The sequence below is a fragment of the Amblyraja radiata genome, chromosome 15 (assembly GCF_010909765.2).
Source record: "Amblyraja radiata isolate CabotCenter1 chromosome 15, sAmbRad1.1.pri, whole genome shotgun sequence".
Classification (NCBI taxonomy): Eukaryota; Metazoa; Chordata; class Chondrichthyes; order Rajiformes; family Rajidae; genus Amblyraja; species Amblyraja radiata.
The window spans coordinates 25886830-25905949 of NC_045970.1; the positions used below are offsets into that span (position 1 = coordinate 25886830).

Consider the following 19120-nt stretch of genomic DNA (forward strand, 5'->3'; position numbering starts at 1 on the left):
AGAAGCGGACGCTGCAGAGACAGCGCTTTAAACTCACAGTCACAGTCACAACCCCCGCTGAACATGTCCTCGGATTTCGAGGTGTACGAGCAGGATTTCGGGACCTTGACGGCCGACATCACCAATAAAGTGGGGAGGATACCGAAGTTATCTGGAGGTGGGGAAACCTTGTCTGCATGATGTGTTTGACCCTGGAGAGAGTTGATGAGCGCTTCAGGCGGCTGTGAATCGTGTGTGTTCCTCGATGTTATCTGTAGTTGTTGGCTAAACGTGTTGTCAATGTCATCCTTATTTATCAAAATAATATCAATCTCAACAGTTGGACGCCTCTTGTTTCGTCGAAAGCAACTTGGCTGCCGTACTTTAGGCACAGGTGATTTGAAAGGTGACCCATTCAATATTCATAAAGGTGACCCATTCAATATTCATAAGTAATTACAATTAGCAGTGAAGCAGTGAATTAGGTTTAGGTAATGCAACTAGTGTGCATTGGCCTGGAATCCAGAATCCCGAGTATTGCAGCAACGCGAAACTTGTTTGACAATCATTCATGATCACATTCATTCACAGGATGACTGGAGACGGACACGTAATTTATTTGCCATATTGTAACTCATGGTTTCGTGTGGAGAAGCTTAACACCCCCAAAAAGACGAAGGGTCTGTCTATACTAATCTAAATACTTTGTTGCAATTTTAGCCACAAAGTCACTTTGATGGACCTTGTTCAATTGATAATTTAACAAAATAATGTCATCAATGTAAAAGACCAGTAAGTAAACAAATTTACACTTGAAAGAATGTGTAAGAAATTGATCTAATACAAAATTTGATGAATGCCTATACTCAGTTATGCACGTTGAAATGATTCCGTTTCCTTTTCATCCGTACTATTGGTGTTGAATGATTGAGTTGAAGCCATATTTCTACGGCATGATACAGGCCCTTCGGCCCAACTTGTCCGTGCTAACCGAGATCCCTGACTACACTCTGGAATATTTTGAGGATGTAACTAGGAAAATGGACAAGGGAGAGCCAGTGGATGTAGGGTACCTGGACTTTAAGAAAGCATTTGATAAGGTCCCACATAGGAGATTAGTGGGCAAAATTAGGGCACATGGTATTGGGGGTAGAGTGCTGACATGGATAGAAAATTGGTTGGCAGACAGGAAACAAAGAGTAGGGATTAACAGGTCCCTTTCAGAATGACAGGCAGTGACTAGTGGGGTTCCGCAAGGCTCGGTGCTGGGACTGCAGCTATTTACAATATACATCAATTATTTGGATGAAGAGATTCAAAGTAACATTAGCTAATTTGCAGATGACACAAAGCTGGGTGGCAGTGTGAATTGTGAGGAGGATGCTATGAGAATGCAGGGTGACTTGGACAGGTTGGGTGAGTGGGCAGATGCATGGCAGATGCAGTTTAATGTGGATAAATGTGAGGTTATCCACTTTGGTAGCAAAAACAGGAAGGCAGATTATTATCTAAATGGTGTCACGTTGGGAAAAGAGGGAGTACAACGGGATCTGGGGGTCCTTGTTCATCATTTAATGAAAGTAAGCATGCAGGTACAGCAGGCAGTGAAGAAAGTGAATGGCATGTTGGCCTTCTTAACAAGAGGAGTTGAGTATAAGTGCAAAGAGGTCCTTCTGCAGTTGTATAGGGCCCTAGTGAGACCACACCTGGGGTATTGTGTGCAGTTTTGGTCCCCTAATTTGAGGAAGGACATTCTTTCTATTGAGGGAGTGCAGCGTAGGTTTCCAAGGTTAATTCCCGGGATGGCGGGACTGTCATATGCTGAGAGAATGGAGTGGCTGGGCTTGTATACTCTGGAGTTTAGAAGGATGAGAGGGAATCTTATTGAAACGTATAAGATTATTAAGGGTTTGGACAAGCTAGAGGCCGGAAACATGTTCCCGATGTTGGAGGAGTCCAGAACCAGGGGTCACAGTTTAAGAATAAGGGGTAAGCCATTTAGAACGGAGACGAGGAAACACTTTTTCTCACAGAGTTGTGAATCTGTGGAATTCTCTGCCTCAGAGGGTGGTGGAGGCCGGTTCTCTGGATACTTTCAGGAGAGAGCTAGATAGGGCTATTGAAGATAGCGCAGTCAGGGGGTATGGGGAGAAGGCAGGAACAGGGTACTGATTGGGGATGATCAGCCATGATCACATTGAATGGCGGTGCTGGCTCGAAGGGCCGAATGGCCTACTCCTGCACCTACTGTCACAAGTGACAGTTCCTTTCACTTTGCCCATACCCCTCTATTCCTTTCCTATCCAAGCAGTTATCCAATTGCATTTTAAATGTTATCGTTGTACCTGCTTGTTCCACTCCCTAACTCTCGATTGTACTGAATGGATGACACCTCCCTCTTCTTCCAACCCTTATTTATGGATAGGAATGTTTTGGAGGGACATGGACCAAATGTGGGCAGGTGGGTTCAGTGTACCTGTTTCCGTGCTCCATGACACCCGACTTTCTTTTTCAAACACAATTCTCATCAACTGTCTCATAAGAATAAGAGGGTGATCAAAGTGCAGAATGTGCTCTGAAAAATATTGCAGTAGAATGAACAAAGCCATTGATGAACAAAGGTGTCCAATGTTATTATAAGAAGATGGACAAAATGTAGTTTACCTTTATCAAGGAAGAGATGAAGGTCTTGGAAACATCTAAGAAAATATAAGATTGCTTGGTATCAGATTGTTCTTTTGATTGTGACAAGAATTATGACAAGATGTTGTATTGACCATTTTGGCATTAACAAATGATGGTATTTGATGTATGATTATGAAAGTAGTGATAATTAAGGTTATCTACAGTACAAAGGTACTGCACATTATATCTTAACTGGAATCATGTCTGCAGCACAAAAACCTGAAGGATTTCTATTTCATTTCCTTGAAGATCAGAGAAAAATGACTGAGGCCTCGATTATCAGGTGGTGATGGTGAGACTAGGTAGAACAGCTTCATTTAATTAATTAATTGTAGAGTCCTACTCAATACCTATCCAAGTTAACCTACTTAATTGACGGCAACGAACCATTCGACCCTTTGTGCCTCTTCTGTGTGTTCAGTAAGATCATGGTTAATCTTTTACTTCAACTCAACTTTCCTGCACTAACCCAGTATCTCTTGATTCTCTTAATATCCATAAAATCTATTGACATTTTCCTAGAATATACTGTGACTGAACTTCCAAAGTCTTTTTGGGAAGAGAATTCCAGTATGTTCTGGATGAAGATTTATTTTCTTATCTCAATCCAGAATGATGACTGACTGCTTATTTTTGGTTTGGTTCTGGACATTATTCTTACAGCTGCACTGTTGAGCCTTGTTAGAATTTTGTAAGTTTCAGAAAGACAGAAGCAGTTAGAATTGTTTCCCCCAACCACTACCCACTTCATCTCGTGTCTTAAGCCTTTCGATAAATCAATAGATTGTATATTTAAAGTGGACCCCCAATTACTGTAGAACATAGAATAAAGAACATAAAACTGTTAAACACAGGAAAAGGCCCTTCAGCCCACAATGTCCATGCCCAACAAAATGCAAAGTTAATCTCCTCTGTCTGCACGTGATCCATATCCCTCTATTCCCTGCATATGCATGTGTTTAAAAATAAAAAAAACTTGCTCCGCACATCCTCTTTAAACCATGTCCACTCACCTTAGAACATAGAAGAGTACTGCACAGAAACAGGCCCATTGGCTCGCGTGTCCACACCAAATTTGATGACAGATTAAACTAATCTCCTCTGCCTGCACATGATCCATATCCTCCATTCCCAGCCTATCCAAAAGCCTTGTAAATGCCACTATTGTACCTGCCTCCTCCACCACCTCTGGCAGTATATTCCGGCCACACACCACTCTCCTAACACCAACCAGCATCTGCAGTTCCTTCCCACCCACTATTGAGTGGCTGTGTGTAAAATAGATAGATAGACAGACAAACAAACAAACTTACCCCGCACATCTCCTTTACACTGTGTCCCCTCTCATCTTAAAATTATGCCCTTTAGTCTTTGACATTTCCACTGGCAAAATAAGATTCTGACTGACTACCCTTTCTCATTTTTTTCATACTTATGTCAGGTCTCTCCATTTTTATAAACGTAACCAAAATTATAAAATCTTTATTATGATGACCGTATGAAGCAAAATTTGTTCATTTCTTGTTGTTCACTGTTCAGTTCTTAGTCCGTTACAAACATTAGTCACCCACTAATGATATCCTATTACAATTACCTTGTTTTTAGGATGAGACTTAAATCAGATCCTATTTTTCTTTCTTTTAAAGAACATATTATTTCTGGTGGCTCAGTGGCAAGTACATTGGAACTAAATCATACAGTGACGAGGTCAGAACTGAGTCATTTAGCTAGTCCTCATACTCAGTGTGGTGCAAAACAATGGCTATCAATTGAGAAGAGATTTTGTTTTCTCTCTCGCTCTTTAAATATATCAAGGTTTGCGCTCTTCTTTCTCCTTTTTGCATTATGTTTATAACACAGAAGAAGACTGTTTAACATCAGATTCTTACTGATCCACAGGGAAGCAATCTTATTCATCATATAGTGTTTGAAGTAGGTAACAATAACAACATTTAAAAGACGTTTGGACAGGTACATAGTTTGGAGGGGTTTAAAGGGATATAGGCCACATGCTGGTAAATAGGCTACGCTTATATGGGGCATCTTGGTCAGCATGGACGAGTTGGGCTGAATGGCCTATTTCCATGCTGTACGACTCTGTGACTATATTCTCCCTCTACTTGTATCCTTGTGCCCTAAAACCTATCCTTGCACATGGCAATCAAATCCTCTTGGATTATTTTCCCATTAACCTGCATTAAGATAAGTTCCCATTGACATTCACTAAGAGGTAAATTGTGCAACTTTCTTGGTATTTCCATATTTGCGAGAAAAATATGCATCTGGAGGCAATACAAGCGGTCATGAAAATAATGTCCAGAATCTGCACAGGCAATATCTAAAATGTTGATTGAACTCCATCTGAATACCTTGTGAGTCTTTGGAGGTTTACATTGATCCCTGAAAAACACATCACAAGAGCCACCTCTCGGTGATGGCAGACATCAGTGATGAAATGCACCATTGCCTTCCAATCGGCAATGGAGACTTTTGTTGATAGATTGAGGAATGCAGTTTGAAAATCAGTATTTAAAAACTGGCACAAAGCTTATGCCAAGCAGCAGTGATCCTGGCTTCCTATATGCTTCAGACAACTAATAGTACGTCAAGCACAGGAAAGATACCACCAAAGCTGTCTCTATAAAATCCTCCCAGCGCATTGAACATATAAGAAAACTGCCACATTGTTCAAGTTCGTGAGTTTATTGTCATGTGTCCCTGTATAGGACAATGAAATTCTTGCTTTGCTTCAGCACACAGAACATAGTAGGCATTTACTACAAAACAGATCAATGTGTCCATATACGATAAGATAAATATATACACACATGACTAAATAAACTGATAAAGTGCAAATAACAGATAAATTAAATTTCTTTATTTATATAGCACATTTTTAGTCAACTTGCATTGACCCCAAAGTGCTTCACATAATTACATCCACACACACAGGCAAAGGTGGGTGAAGTGTCTTGCCCAAGGACACACACAGGCAAAGGTGGGTGAAGTGTCTTGCCCAAGGACACAACGACAGTATGCACTCCAAGCGGGATTCGAACCAGCTACCTTCCGGTTGCCAGCCGAACACTTAGCCCATTGTGCCATCTGTCGTCCCATAATGGGTTATTAATAATCAGAGTTTTGTCCGAGCCAGGTTTAATAGCCTGATGGCTGTGGGGAAGTAGCTATTCCTGAACCTGGTTGTTGCAGTCTTCAGGCTCCTGTACCTTCCACCTGAAGGTAACAGGGTGATGAATGTGTGGCCAGCATGGTGTGGGTCTTTGATGATACTGCCAGCCTTTTTGAGGCAGCGACTGCGATAAATCCCCTCGATGGAAGGAAGGTCAGAGCCGATGATGGATGGGCAGTGTTTACTACTTTTGTAGTCTTTCCTCTCCAGGCGCTCCAAGTTGCCGAACCAAGCCAACGATGCAACGGGTCAGCATGCTCTCTACTGTGCACCTGTAGAAGTTAGAGAGAGCCTCCCTTGACAAACCGACTCTCCGTAATCTTCTCAGGAAGTAGAGGCACTGAGAGCTTTCTTGATAATGGCATTAGTGTTCTCGGACCAGGAAAGATCTTCAGGGATGTGCACACCCAGGAATTTGAAGCTCTTGACCCTTTCAACCATCGACCCGTTGATATAAACGGGGCTGTGGGTCCCCATTCTACTCCTTCCAAAGTCCACAATCAGTTCCTTGGTTTTGCTGGTGTTGAGGGCCAGGTTATTGCGCTGGCACCATATGGACAGTTGCTCGATCTCTCTTCTATACTCCAACTCATCCCCATCAGTGATACGTCCCACAACAGTGGTGTCATCAGCGAACTTGATAATGGAGTTCGCACTGTGACCGGCTACGCAGTCATGAGTATAGAGTGAGTACAGCAGGGGGCTGAGCACGCAGCCTTGAGGTGCTCCCGTGCTGATTGTTATCGAGGCTGACACATTTCCACCAATACGAACAGACTGTGGTCTGTGAATGAGGAAGTCGAGGATCCAATTGCAGAGGGATACGCAGAGACCCAGTTCTGCGAATTTGGTAACCAGCTTGGAGGGGATGATTGTGTTAAATGCCGAGCTGTAATCGATGAATAACAGCCTGACATATGAGTTTTTGTTGTCCAAGTGGTCCAGAGCGGAGTGGAGGGCCAGCGAGATCGCATCCCCCATTGATATGTTGTGGCGGTAAGCGAACTGCAGTGGGTCCAGGTTTTTGTCGAGGTAGGAGTTGATTTGCTCCATGATCAACCTCTCAAAGCTCTTCATCACTACCGGCGTTAGTGCCACTGGTCGATAGTCATTGAGGCACGTCACCTTACTCTTCTTGGGCACCGATATAATTGATGCCCTTTTAAAGCAGGTGGGGACCTCAGACCTCAGAATTGAGAGGTTGAAAATGTCCGTAAAAACTCCAGCCAGTTGGTCCGCACAGGTTTTTAGAACACGACCGGGTATACCATCAGGTCCAGGCGCATTTCAGGGGTTCACCACTCTGAAGGATTTCCTGACGTCGGCCTCTGTGACTGAGACTGAAATACCATCACTGCGAATGGGGGCTCGGGAAGGCACATCAGTGTTCTCCCTATCAAAGCATGGGTAAAACGCATTGAGCTCGTCAGGAAGTGATGTTTCGACGACATTCGAGCTGCCTCCTGGTTTCGCCTTGTAGGAGGTGATTGCATTCAGCCCCGCCACAGCTGGTGAACATCTGGCTCATCCTCCAGTTTGGAGCAGAAGTCCCTTTTGGCCTTTTTGATGGCCTTACCAAGGTCATATCTGGACTTCTTGTAGGCCACTGTATCATCTGACGTGAATGCCCGGTGTCTGGACTTCAGAAGAGTGCGGATCTCAAAGTTCATCCAAGGTTTCTGATTAGGAAACACTCGGAAGGTTTTTGTAGGGATGCAGTCCTCCACACATTTCTTTAAGAAGTCTGTAACGACTGTGGCGTATTCGATCAAGTCCGTTGCCGAGTCCTTGAACATTGCCCAGTCTACAGACTCCAAACAGTCCTGGAGTTGTTCCTCTAATGCCCCCCCCCCCCCCCCCCCCGACCAGCTCTGTACTGTCCTCACTTCTGGTGGTGCGCTCTTCAATTGCTGCCTGTAGGCAGGAAGAAGCAGCACCGCGGTATGGTCGGATTTACCGAAGTGAGGGCGAGGGATAGGACGATAGGCATTCTTGATGGTGGTGTAGCAATGGTCGAGGGTGTTAGGTCCTCTGGTGCAGCAGGAGACATGTTGGTGGAAGTTAGGGAGTGAATTCTTGAGGTTTGCCTTATTGAAGCCCCCAGCAATGGTGGTAAATGCCTCGGGGTAAGACGTCTGGTGTTTGTTGACCACGGCGTGCAGCTCCTCCAGTGCCAGACGGACGTCTGCCTGGGGTGGGATGTAGACCGCGGTCAGGATGATGGATGTGAATTCCCTTGGGAGGTAGAAGGGACGGCACTTCACCGTCAGATGTTCGAGGTGTGGAGAGCAGGAGTTGGACAGGATTGCCACGTCTGAGCACCACGCAGAGTTGACCATGAGGCAGACGCCCCCTCCTCTCCCTTTCCTAGATGCCAATGTACGGTCCATATGGATGGTGGATGGAGAACCCTTCAGGCTGAACCGCTGAGTTTGGGGAGCTGGGGGTGAGCCATGTTTCTGTGAAACAGAACACAGAGCATTCCATCAGCTCCCTTTGATAAAGCAGCCTTGCCATTGTTTGTATGCATGACACCAGATTCCCAACACAAATAGTCAATTCCTAGTTCTATCATGCACAAACATGACAGAGATGAAATTACCAGACAGTCAGGTGGAAGATTCAAGAATGTGCTCCATGTCTCCTTAAAATGTCTGCAACTCATACCTGAAAAGGTTAGAAAGCTCAGCAGGTCTGATAGCATCAATAGAAATAGAAATTGGAGAAGTTCTGATGAAGACTTCAACCTGAAACATTAACTGTTCATTTTTCTACAGATGCTGGCCTGCTGAGTATATCTACTATTTTCTGCATTTACTTCAGAATTATAACAGCTGCAGTTTTCCTTTTATTTCTATCCCCACTAACTCCCAGAACCCCAGACCAATGACAAGGCAAAGTATAAATCCTTTTGTGTGCAATGACAGCAGTAAATTGCCTATTCCTCCCAAGGGGTGAATTTAAATGCTAAATTCTATAGTCAAAACAACGCAACATTAAGTAACCTATTGATGCTATTGGTTGTACTATTTCAGAATTTTTAATGTGAGTTTATCCCTCATTGCTCGCTGCTTGCAGGGAGCAGTTAATAATAAAAATAATACATATTGCTTATGCTGTCATCTACTGAAAAGGAACTGATGAACAATATGATCAGTGCATGTGACAGTACAGATAACGTGCTTTTCTTCAAATTTTGAACTGTTGGTTCTGTGGTCATGTTATTCCATTAATCCCAGTTTTCCACTTAGTTGGCTGGTTTTCTTTGCCTTCTGGTATTTACCCCATTCTCTTGAATGTTGCCATTGAATTAGTTCTCATCATCCTTTTATACATCAACATTCTGTCTGAGCAGGTCCAGAAATTCACTACCTAAAATTGCTTTCCTCGTATTATCGCCTACTCTTTTGCCAGTCATCTTAATCCCCTGATCTTTGGCGATCAACAGATGGAAACAATTTATTTTTGCTTGCTCTAGCATAACAAAAAATATGAGCAGGAGTTGTTTGTTTGAGCCTGCTTTGGCATTTGAAAGATCAAAAACAGAAAATGCTGGAAAGACTCAACAGGTCAGGTGGCATTTGTGGGGGAAAAAAAGAAAAATGTCACCTATCGATTTTGCTGAAGAAGGGTCCTGACCCAAAACATCGCTTTCCCATATTTCTGAAGAATGGTCCCAACCTAAATCGTTACCTATCCATGTTACTGAAGTAGGGTCCCGACCCAAAATGTTACCCATCCGTGCCTGAAGAAGGGCCCTGACCCATAACGTCACCTATCCGTGTTCTCCAGGGATGCTGCCTAACCTGCTGAGTTACTCCAGCAATTTGTGTCTTTCTAAAGATCCTGTACAGTTCTCTTGCATGACTGTCTTGGTATATAAGCTCAAAACAATTTCCCTACAACTTTTTTTGTCATTTCCACCATTGTTCTGAATTTTCTTTCAAATATTACAAATCGTAATCATGAACTATTTTCTGTGTGTTTGGAATAATTAACACAGCGAAGAAAAATAGCATTCTAATAGTTTTGGAACAAAAATAAACTGTTGGAGGAACTCAGCAGATCAAGCAGCATCTATGGAGGCAAATGAATGGTGATAGTTTCAGGTCATGATCCTGCATCAGGTTACAGGGTCATGACTTAATGTTGACTATCCTTTTGTCTCCACAGATGCTGTTTGAATCGCTACGTTCCTCCAGCAGTTTGTTTTCTTTTCCTCCAGATTCCTCCTGTTGTCTCTTGGGTCTCCATTTTAATAGTTCTGTTGCATCATCACTGGGGTTCAATTAAAGCGCATGATGAACCGAACATTAATTGTCCAAAAATGTCAATTATATATAATGCTGCATTGTACGGTATTGCTGTTGTGGAATTAAGGTTACCTGTCATCACGCACTTGAATCCTTGATGTATTTGGCACCAGTTCTTAATTTAAATAATTTGAGCATATAAAAACTGTTATTGTCACTTGCTGTCTTGCAACAATAACTTGTACATTTTATGGTTTTGATTGTTAATGATTTTGTATCAAATTTAAATGCTAAAGTAAGTACACCATTAACTCAAAGCCATCTAAATATAATGTTAATCTCTTTAGGAAGATTCATGTAATGAAATCTGGAATATTTATTCGTTTGTTAATTTTCTAGATGACAAGAAAGGTATGGTTACAAATGTGGAAAAGCAAATGGAAGAAGCTCGGGAACTGGTAAGAAGCCTATTATTGTGGAAGTCTAATTAATTCGTCGTGATTTGTGTTAAATTTGGACGTGAGGAGTGAAAGATGTGAATTTAATTTATATAGATACAGTAACAATATAAATGACTAATTTTATTCCATCCTCTTTAGTGGTTCATCTTTGATGTTAATTTGAGCAAGAAGGCCAAATTCTTCATTTCCAGATGAGGTTCAATTTAGTCGGACCATTTCTGCTGGAACAAACGTGATAATTTGTGCGTTTAGTTTGTGTGCTTGATATACAATGTCGTCAAATGTATAATCACTCCCTTTGGAAAAACGTGTTTGGATTTCTCCAGCTATTGTGTTCTGATGGCAGGATGCTCCGATGCTCCATTTTGATACAGTCAGAGGATCACACGCTAGTTTTCATTGGTGGGTTGGTGGAGGAGAGAGTTAGCAGCTTCAAATTTCTAGGCATTAACATCTCAAATGATCAGTCTTGAGCCCATCTCAAAGATGTAATCATGAAGAAAGCACACTGGTGCTACTACTTTCTTAGAAGCTTCAAGAGATTCCACGTGTCTCCTAATAGTCTAACAAACTTCTACAGATGTCCTTTAGAATGTATTCCTGGCTGTTATGGCAATTCAAATGCACAGGAGCGCAAGAGGCTGCGGAGAGGGGTGGACTCAGTCTAGTCCATCATGGGCATAGCCCTCCCCTCTATTGAAACCATCTACACGAGGCACTATTTCAAGAAGGTGGCATCTGTCATCAAGGGTGCTCACCATCTTGGCCACACCCTCTTCTCACTGCTACCATTGTGTTTCGCAATTTTTTTGTACATTCTTTATTTTGTTTTAGAAATTGTATGTGTAATTTAGGTATAATTTACGTGTAATTTGTTTTTGTAATTATGTGCCTGTAATGCTGCAAGCAAGATTTTTCATAGTTTCTGTATCTTGCCATACTTGTGCATATGACAATAAACACAACTTAATTAATGGCTGAGATTTCTCGCTGGGCCTGTAGTTTGATGGACTTGCTTTATTATTTCTGGATTCCTTAATCTGCAGGGCAGGTTCAAGTTAGACTCCCAAAGTTGCAAAATCAATTTTGCATGGATTGCACGTACCTGAATTTCAGACCCTTGCTCTGCATCTGTAGGGTCCTAAATTACCTTTGGAAATAATTGCTATCACAAAACAATAGAGAGCTGTAGTGTAGAAATTAATGAAAGCAGCTATGTTAAAAAAGTCCATTAAGTCTTAAAGTTGCTGTCAAAGAGTAATTTAACTTGGCCTTTTCGCCCACTAACTATAAAATATCCAGTTACAGTAACCCCATTTAATTCTCTTAGCATTCCCATTAACTCTTCCCTATAGATTCTCACCATCTGCATACTAGGAGCAATTTCAGAACACCAGGAGGAAACGCACATGTGCAAACTCTGCATAGACAACACCAGAGGTCAGGATTGAACGCAGGTCACTGTGAGGCGGCTTTCTATGCTACTGTGCCTCTGTGCACATTTCTTCGTAACATACCACCCAATTTGACTTTAAAGAAATCTCATATTCCCCCTGATTCAGTTCTGTTCTTTTTCTGTAAACATAGATGATATAGATGAGTATAGGAATCATGGTCTTGGGGCATTTGCAAACACTATGCGGTACAGTGAAGATAAAAGAGATGAATGAACTAGGGGTAATATATTTGGGATATGCTATCTAATGTGACTGAATGCAAGGTTACAAATTCTAGATTTAAAAATAAGGAATGGTGTGTACACATTCAGTGAAAAGACTAAAGAGAGAGAATTATGAAACCCAACGATGAGTTCAAAGACATAAATGTGAAGAGAATGCAAATGTATCAAACTATGTTTTTTGTAACAAAAGGCTAACATTTTAAGTTCTATAAATTTAAGAATGGAGAATGAACTAATGGCAAATTTATATAAGCTATGGCACAGTCACATCGCTGTGTCCAGTGTGAGGCTTTCTGTTGTGAAAGTGGCCATAAAGATATTAACACAGTCAATTTATCAAAATGAATTCAGGATTAGAAAACTTGCTTGTGGAAGACGTTTGAGATATGATATTTCTTGTCAATGAAATATAGAATGGGACTGAATAGAACTTTCCAACATTAGAATACTTTGCTTAATGACTAGCAAAATAAAAATTCTTTAGCGCTGGTGGACATTGGGTGGTGGATGATTGGTTGCCGAACTTCTATTTCCATTAGTTTTGGTGAATCTGCTACAGTTTTTTACTGATGACGATAGCAGTAAACATTTGGTTGCATTTATTCTGGTTGAGAAGTTACTGAAACAGGACTTTGCATTAAATTTGTTTTCAAAGAATGGTGGTTGAGTTAGATAGGCATAGAGAAATAGCAGGAAAGATGATTTTGCTCTTCTCGCCTGCTCTGCCATTCAGTACAATCACGGCTGATCATCTGCTTTAATGTAGGTTATCATTTTCTCTTCATAGTTGCTGGTGCCTTTTGTGTATAGAAACATATCTCTCTTCTAAAATATATTCAACCAGCTCACCTCTAGAGCCTCCTGAGTTTGAGGATTCCACTGCATCACCATTTTGCGAGTACTTTTTTGCTCACTCCTAAATATCTTGACCTACATCCTCTGCTTTTCTTGACCTACACCTCTGTTCTATATCCTGCTGCCAGGGGATTTGACCTTCCTGCATCCAGGCTGTCATGCCTGTCGGACCTCATTGAAACGTACAAAATTCTGTATTTTTTAGTGAGCTCCCTTCTCATTCTTCTAAACTCTGGTAAATACAGGCTGAGTCAATCTAAACTCTCCTCATATAACAGACGTGCCATCCCAGGAATCAGTCTGGTGAACTTTCTATGCAAGTATGTGCCTTTTCTTCAGTAAATAGATACATGTTGCACAGTAATCCAGATGTGGTCCCATTCAGTGGGATGTGGAATTAATGGAAATCTGTGTCAGATATGAGAGAGACATGCGCATCATTTAAGGGATAATCATATAAATATTGATGGTTGATAACTTGTCGCTCTGTGAGGTACAGATGAATTATTTTTTGATTTTACTGAAGACCCAGGATGGACATGTTACGCCATAAACTATAACTCGTTTCTGAAACCTAACAACTATTTGATTTCTAAAAAGCTATCAAGCATTGGCTTGCTATCTGGAAAGGGCTTGTCTACTCGAAGGTGCTTGGATATATTTTCTTGCATCTTATTTCCGCAATCCCGAAACTTGGCTGCAAATTACCAGTCTATTTCCTCAAATATTTGTCAGATCTCCATTACCAGTACTATAATCATAGAAATGTGCAGCATAGGAAGAGGCTAAATATAAACTGCTGGAGGAGCTCAGGCGGGTCCGGCAGCATCTGGTGAGGGAAATGGACTGATGACATTTAGGGTCTATCCATTTTTTTTGTGTTCTTCCATTGTGTTATCCATTTGAGTTCTTCCAGCAATTTATTTTTTTGCCCCACATTCTAGCATCTGCATTCTTTGTGTCCTCTGAGGAAGAGGCTATTTGACTATTGTGTACATGCTGGTCAAAAGTTGGCTTTGCTAATACAGTATCGCTTCAAAGCTTCTGGAACACCTAGATAACAAGTGCCCCATATGCTATACACCTGTTTATCGACTACAGCTCTTCCTTCAACATCATGATCCTATCCAAGCTTATCTTCAAACTTCTGGACCGAGGAATCAGCTACCCTCCTTGCCACGGGATCCTCGACTTTCTGATCCACAGACCTCAATCAGTAAGGATAGGTGTCAGCACATCGTCGATAATAACTCAACGCCGGTGCCTGCAAGGATGCCTTCTCAGTCTCCTACTATGTTCTCTAAACACTCGTGACTGTATGGCCAAATGTGGCTCTAATTCCACCTATAGATTTGTAGACGACACCACTGTGGTTGGCCGATTCATGAACAACGATGAGACAGAGGAAGGCAAGTGGATAAAGAACTTGGTGACACAGTGTTAGGACAATAACCTCTCCGTGAATGTCAACAAGATGAAGGAGCTAGTTATTAACTTCAGCAAGTATGATGATTTCACGGCATAATCAGTAATAATGGTAGGGAAGTGGAAATGGTTGAAAGCTTCATCTTCCTTGATGTCAATAGTACCAATGATTTGTCGTGGGCCAACCACAATGATGTGACAGCCAAGAAGGCACCCCAATGCCTCTACTTCTTGAGGAGAATGAGGAAATTAGGCATGCCTTCAGTGACTCTTACAAACGTTTACAGATCATCATTGAAAGCATACTGTAGTTTTGCACCACAGCTTGATTTGGGAACAGCTCTGCCAAAGACTGGAAGAAATTGCAAAGAGTTGTAGATGTAGCCCAGTCCATCATGCAGACTAGACTTCCCACCATTGACTCCACCTATATTTCATGCTACCTTGGAAAATTAGCCAACATATCAAAGGCTTATCCCACTCCGGTCATTCCTTCTTATCCCTGTTCCCGTCCAGCAGCAGGAACAGAAGCTTGAAAGCGTGCACTACCACACTTCTTCTTCTCTGTTCTCAGGCTTCTGAATGGTCCTTTCATAAACTAGGGTACTGTCCGATTCACCTCTTCCCCTTTGAGGACATTGGACATTAATCATGGAACTGATGCGCAACAATGCTGAGAACTACATTCTGCACTTTCTATTCTCTCCTTTGCTCTATCAAATGTACTTGAGTTTGACTTGATTATATGCATGTATGGTACATGTTTGGATAGCATGCTAAACTAAGCTTTTCAATAAACCTTGTGACAATAATAAACCTAAATCTAAACTTAAACGTTGTGGTGTGCTTCTAATCATTGAGAGGAAAATACTTATTTGCAAATCGCTTCTAATCCTTTGACCAATTACTTTAAATCTATGCTTTTTAGTTATTACCTAGGCCAAAGGAAATGGGTCATTTGTCCAGGCATATCATAAATTTGTACCTCTTGATTAAATTATCTAATTTCCAAAAATGTACCATATCTTAACCATTTTTACCTAATAACAAAAATAATTACAGACCTGGCAACTTGTTTTTAAGTCTTTGCACTGTCTTGGCTGCTGTTACAACCTTTCTGCCGTGTGGTGATTATAGCTGTTTGCAATATTGTAAGCTGTAAATTAACTATCATTTATACAATTCCATGAGAGTCAAGAGTGATACTTATATGTACTGACAATGAAACAATGAAATTATTACTTGCTGCAACTTAACAGGCCTATATGCAAAAACACAGGTAAATATATAATAATTAAAAATACAATAAATTACTAACTGTACCACAAGGTAACCTTCGTAGTGCAAAACTGAAGTTTGTAAGATTATAGATGCAGAGCTTAATGTTGTTAGTTTTGTGTTCAAGATTCTAATGGTTGGTGGATAGAAGCTATCTTTGAACCTGACGGACATGGTTGTCAAACCCCTATGCCTTCTTCCTAATGGTGGTATCAACAATAGAGTGCGGCCAAGAAGGGGTTGGTCTTTAATGATATTGGCTCTCATTTTGAGGCAATACCTCCTATAGATCCCTTTGATAGTGGTGTCACAGTACCTGTGACAGAACAAAGCGTATTATTCTCTGTAGTCTCCTTCGTTCCTGGGTGCTCGATTTGCCAAACCAAACCATGATGCAACCAATCAGTATATTCTCTGCAGTACACTTGTAGAAGTTCAATAAAGTAAGGATTGACATCCTGAATCTGATCAATCTTTCAAGGAAGTAGAGTCGTAGACCTCCTTCTCTTGTATTTGTGTTGAAGATAAACACAAAATGCTGGAGTAACTCAGCGGGTCAGGCAGCATCTCTGGAGAAAAGGAATGCATGACAAGCTGGATATGCTCAGCAGGCCAGGCCGCAACTACTGGAGAAAAACAGAGTTAATGTTTCAGTTTGCAAACCTTTAGAAGAACTGGAAAAAAGACCGTAAAGCTTCAGGGAGAGTTAGGGAGGGGATGTCTCTGATAGGATAAAACTGGGGTGACCATGGGAATAAGCTGTAAACAAGGTCATCAGGTGAATGGGAGCAGTTAGAGGGCGAGAACTTTGACGAAAGAACATAGACAAAAGAACGTGCAAATTGTGCAATGCAGCGCAAGAGGACAAGGAGGACGATGCAGAGCAGGAGGACAAATACCAGGTCAGGCTGGGCAATTTCTCCACTCCCAGAGAGGAAGGTAAATGGAGAAACAATGACCTGAGCGAATAGTACAGGTGGATCAATGACACAGACCGAGAAAACAATTTACCTGAAATTGCAGAGGTCAATATTGTAGTTCAGAACACAACAAAAAAGGTTGTGTGAGCAGTCAGTTAAATCCAGAAGGCTGCAAGGTGCCCAGTAGGACAATTGGGTGTTGTTCCTCAAGCGTGTGTTGATCAATGACATTATGAGAGGCCACAGAATGGGGGTGGCATGAGGAGTTAAATCAGCTGGGAAGGGAAAGAGAAACTTAAGGTCTCCTCTGATGACTGAATGCAGATGTTCTGTGAAGCAATCACCCCATTTATGTTTGTTTTTTCATTGTCGAGGACCACCTTGTGAACAACAAATGCAATACACTAGATTGGAAAAAGTGCAAGTAAATCAGAGCTCCACGTGGAGAGGCATTTTTGGTTGCTTGGATGGTATAAAGGGAAGAGGTGAAAGGAGAAGTGTTGCATCAACTGAGGTTGCAAGGGGGGAAGAGAGCGGTGATTATTGTTGAGATTGGAAAACCAGTGTTGTGCTGCAGGGATCAGTGGCCAGTCCCATGTATTTGGTTTTATATATATTAGATAATATTGATGATTTGTGTGAGGATAACATTGACATGATTATTAAGTTTGCTGAAGACACCAAAGTTGGTGTTGTAGTGGACAGTGAAGAAGTTTGTCTCAGGTTACAATGGGATATTGATCAACTAAGAAAGGGGATAGAGGAATGGCATATGGAATTTTACTCAAACTCCTTATGGAGTGATGCACTTTGCTAAGTTAAACCAGGGTAAGCTTACGTACTGAATGGCAGGGGCCTGGCGAGTGCGCTTGAATGGAGAGATCAAGGTGTAATGGGATGTAATGTTAAAATTGTACAAGGCATTGGTGAGGCCAATTCTGGAGTATGGTGTACAATTTTGGTCGCCTAATTATAGGAAGGATGTCAACAAAATAGAGAGAGTACAGAGGAGATTTACTAGAATGTTGCCTGGGTTTCAGCAACTAAGTTACAGAGAAAGGTTGAACAAGTTAGGGCTTTATTCTTTGGAGCGCAGAAGGTTAAGGGGGGACTTGATAGAGGTCTTTAAAATGATGAGAGGGATAGACAGAGTTGATGTGGATAAGCTTTTCCCACTGAGAGTAGGGAAGATTCAACAAGGGGACATGACTTGAGAATTAAGGGACAGAAGTTTAGGGGTAACATGAGGGGGAACTTCTTTACTCAGAGAGTGGTGGCTGTGTGGAATGAGCTTCCAGTGAAGGTGGTGGAGGCAGGTTCGTTTTTATAATTTAAAAATAAATTGGATAGTTATATGGACGGGAAAGGAATGGAGGGTTATGGTCTGAACGCAGGTGTATGGGACTAGGGGAGAATACGTGTTCGGCACGGACTAGAAGGGTCGAGATGGCCTGTTTCCGTGCTGTAATTGTTATATAGTTATATGGTGTACATAATTCCTTGAAAAAGTAGTGAGAAAGGCATCTGGCATACCTGCCTTCATCGACTGTGGCATTGAGTACGAGAGTTGGGACGTCATGTTATTGTTGTACAAAAAGTTATATAAACTACCGTTAAATATTATGACCAGGTCTGGTTGCCATGTTGTAGGAAGGCTGTTATTAAACTGGCGGAGCAGAAAAGATTCACAAGGATATTGCCTGGATTGCAGGTCGTGCCTTATAAGGTGAGGTATTGTAGGCTGTGACTTTCCCTGGCATGAAAGAGGCTGAGAGATGACCTGGTGAAGGTTGATAAAATTACAAAGAGCATAAATAGGGTAGTCATAATCTTTTTCGCAGGGCAGGGGAGTCTAAAACCAGAAGGCATAGGTTTTACACGAGCGAGAAGGATTTAAAGGTGATCTGAGGGGCAAGATTTTCATGAAGACGGTGGTGGGGATATAAAACGAGCTTCCAGAGGAAGTGATAGAGGCAGGGACAATTAGTATGTTTAAAAGACATTTGGGCAGGTACATGGAAGGGAACGATTTAAAGGAATATGGGCCCAACATTCGACTAACTTAGATGGGCATCTTTGTCTATAGACAAGTTGGGCCTGTGTCCATGCTATTTAACTCTATGACTGTATGTTGTTAAGAAAAAAAACATTTATTTAATAATGGTGATGGATAGTTTGTAAATTGATGTAGCATTTCTATATTAAACAAATTTCTGCTTCAAAATGATCTTACAGCAATATTTTCCTTCTTTATTTATTTAAACTTTGGTAACAGCTCGAACAAATGGATCTTGAGGTGCGTGAGATACCACTGCAGAGCCGTGGCCTGTTGAGCACTCGAATGAAGAGTTACAAGCAAGAACTGACAAAGCTTGATAATGACTTTGTAAGTT

At 41.5% G+C, this 19120-nt stretch overlaps 1 protein-coding gene across 4 annotated transcripts in view; it reads left to right on the plus strand.

Moving 5' to 3' along the window:
• The first annotated feature begins 36 nt into the window (after positions 1–36).
• Positions 37–19120, plus strand: part of vti1a (vesicle transport through interaction with t-SNAREs 1A) — a 329248-nt gene continuing 310164 nt past the window's right edge. For all 4 annotated transcript variants that reach the window (XM_033033856.1, XM_033033854.1, XM_033033857.1 and 1 more), the window contains exons 1-3: positions 37–157; positions 10507–10565; positions 19003–19113. In XM_033033856.1, the coding sequence (XP_032889747.1) occupies positions 64–157; positions 10507–10565; positions 19003–19113 (264 nt within the window). In that variant the 5' untranslated portion in view covers positions 37–63. The remainder of the gene's footprint in view (positions 158–10506; positions 10566–19002; positions 19114–19120) is intronic.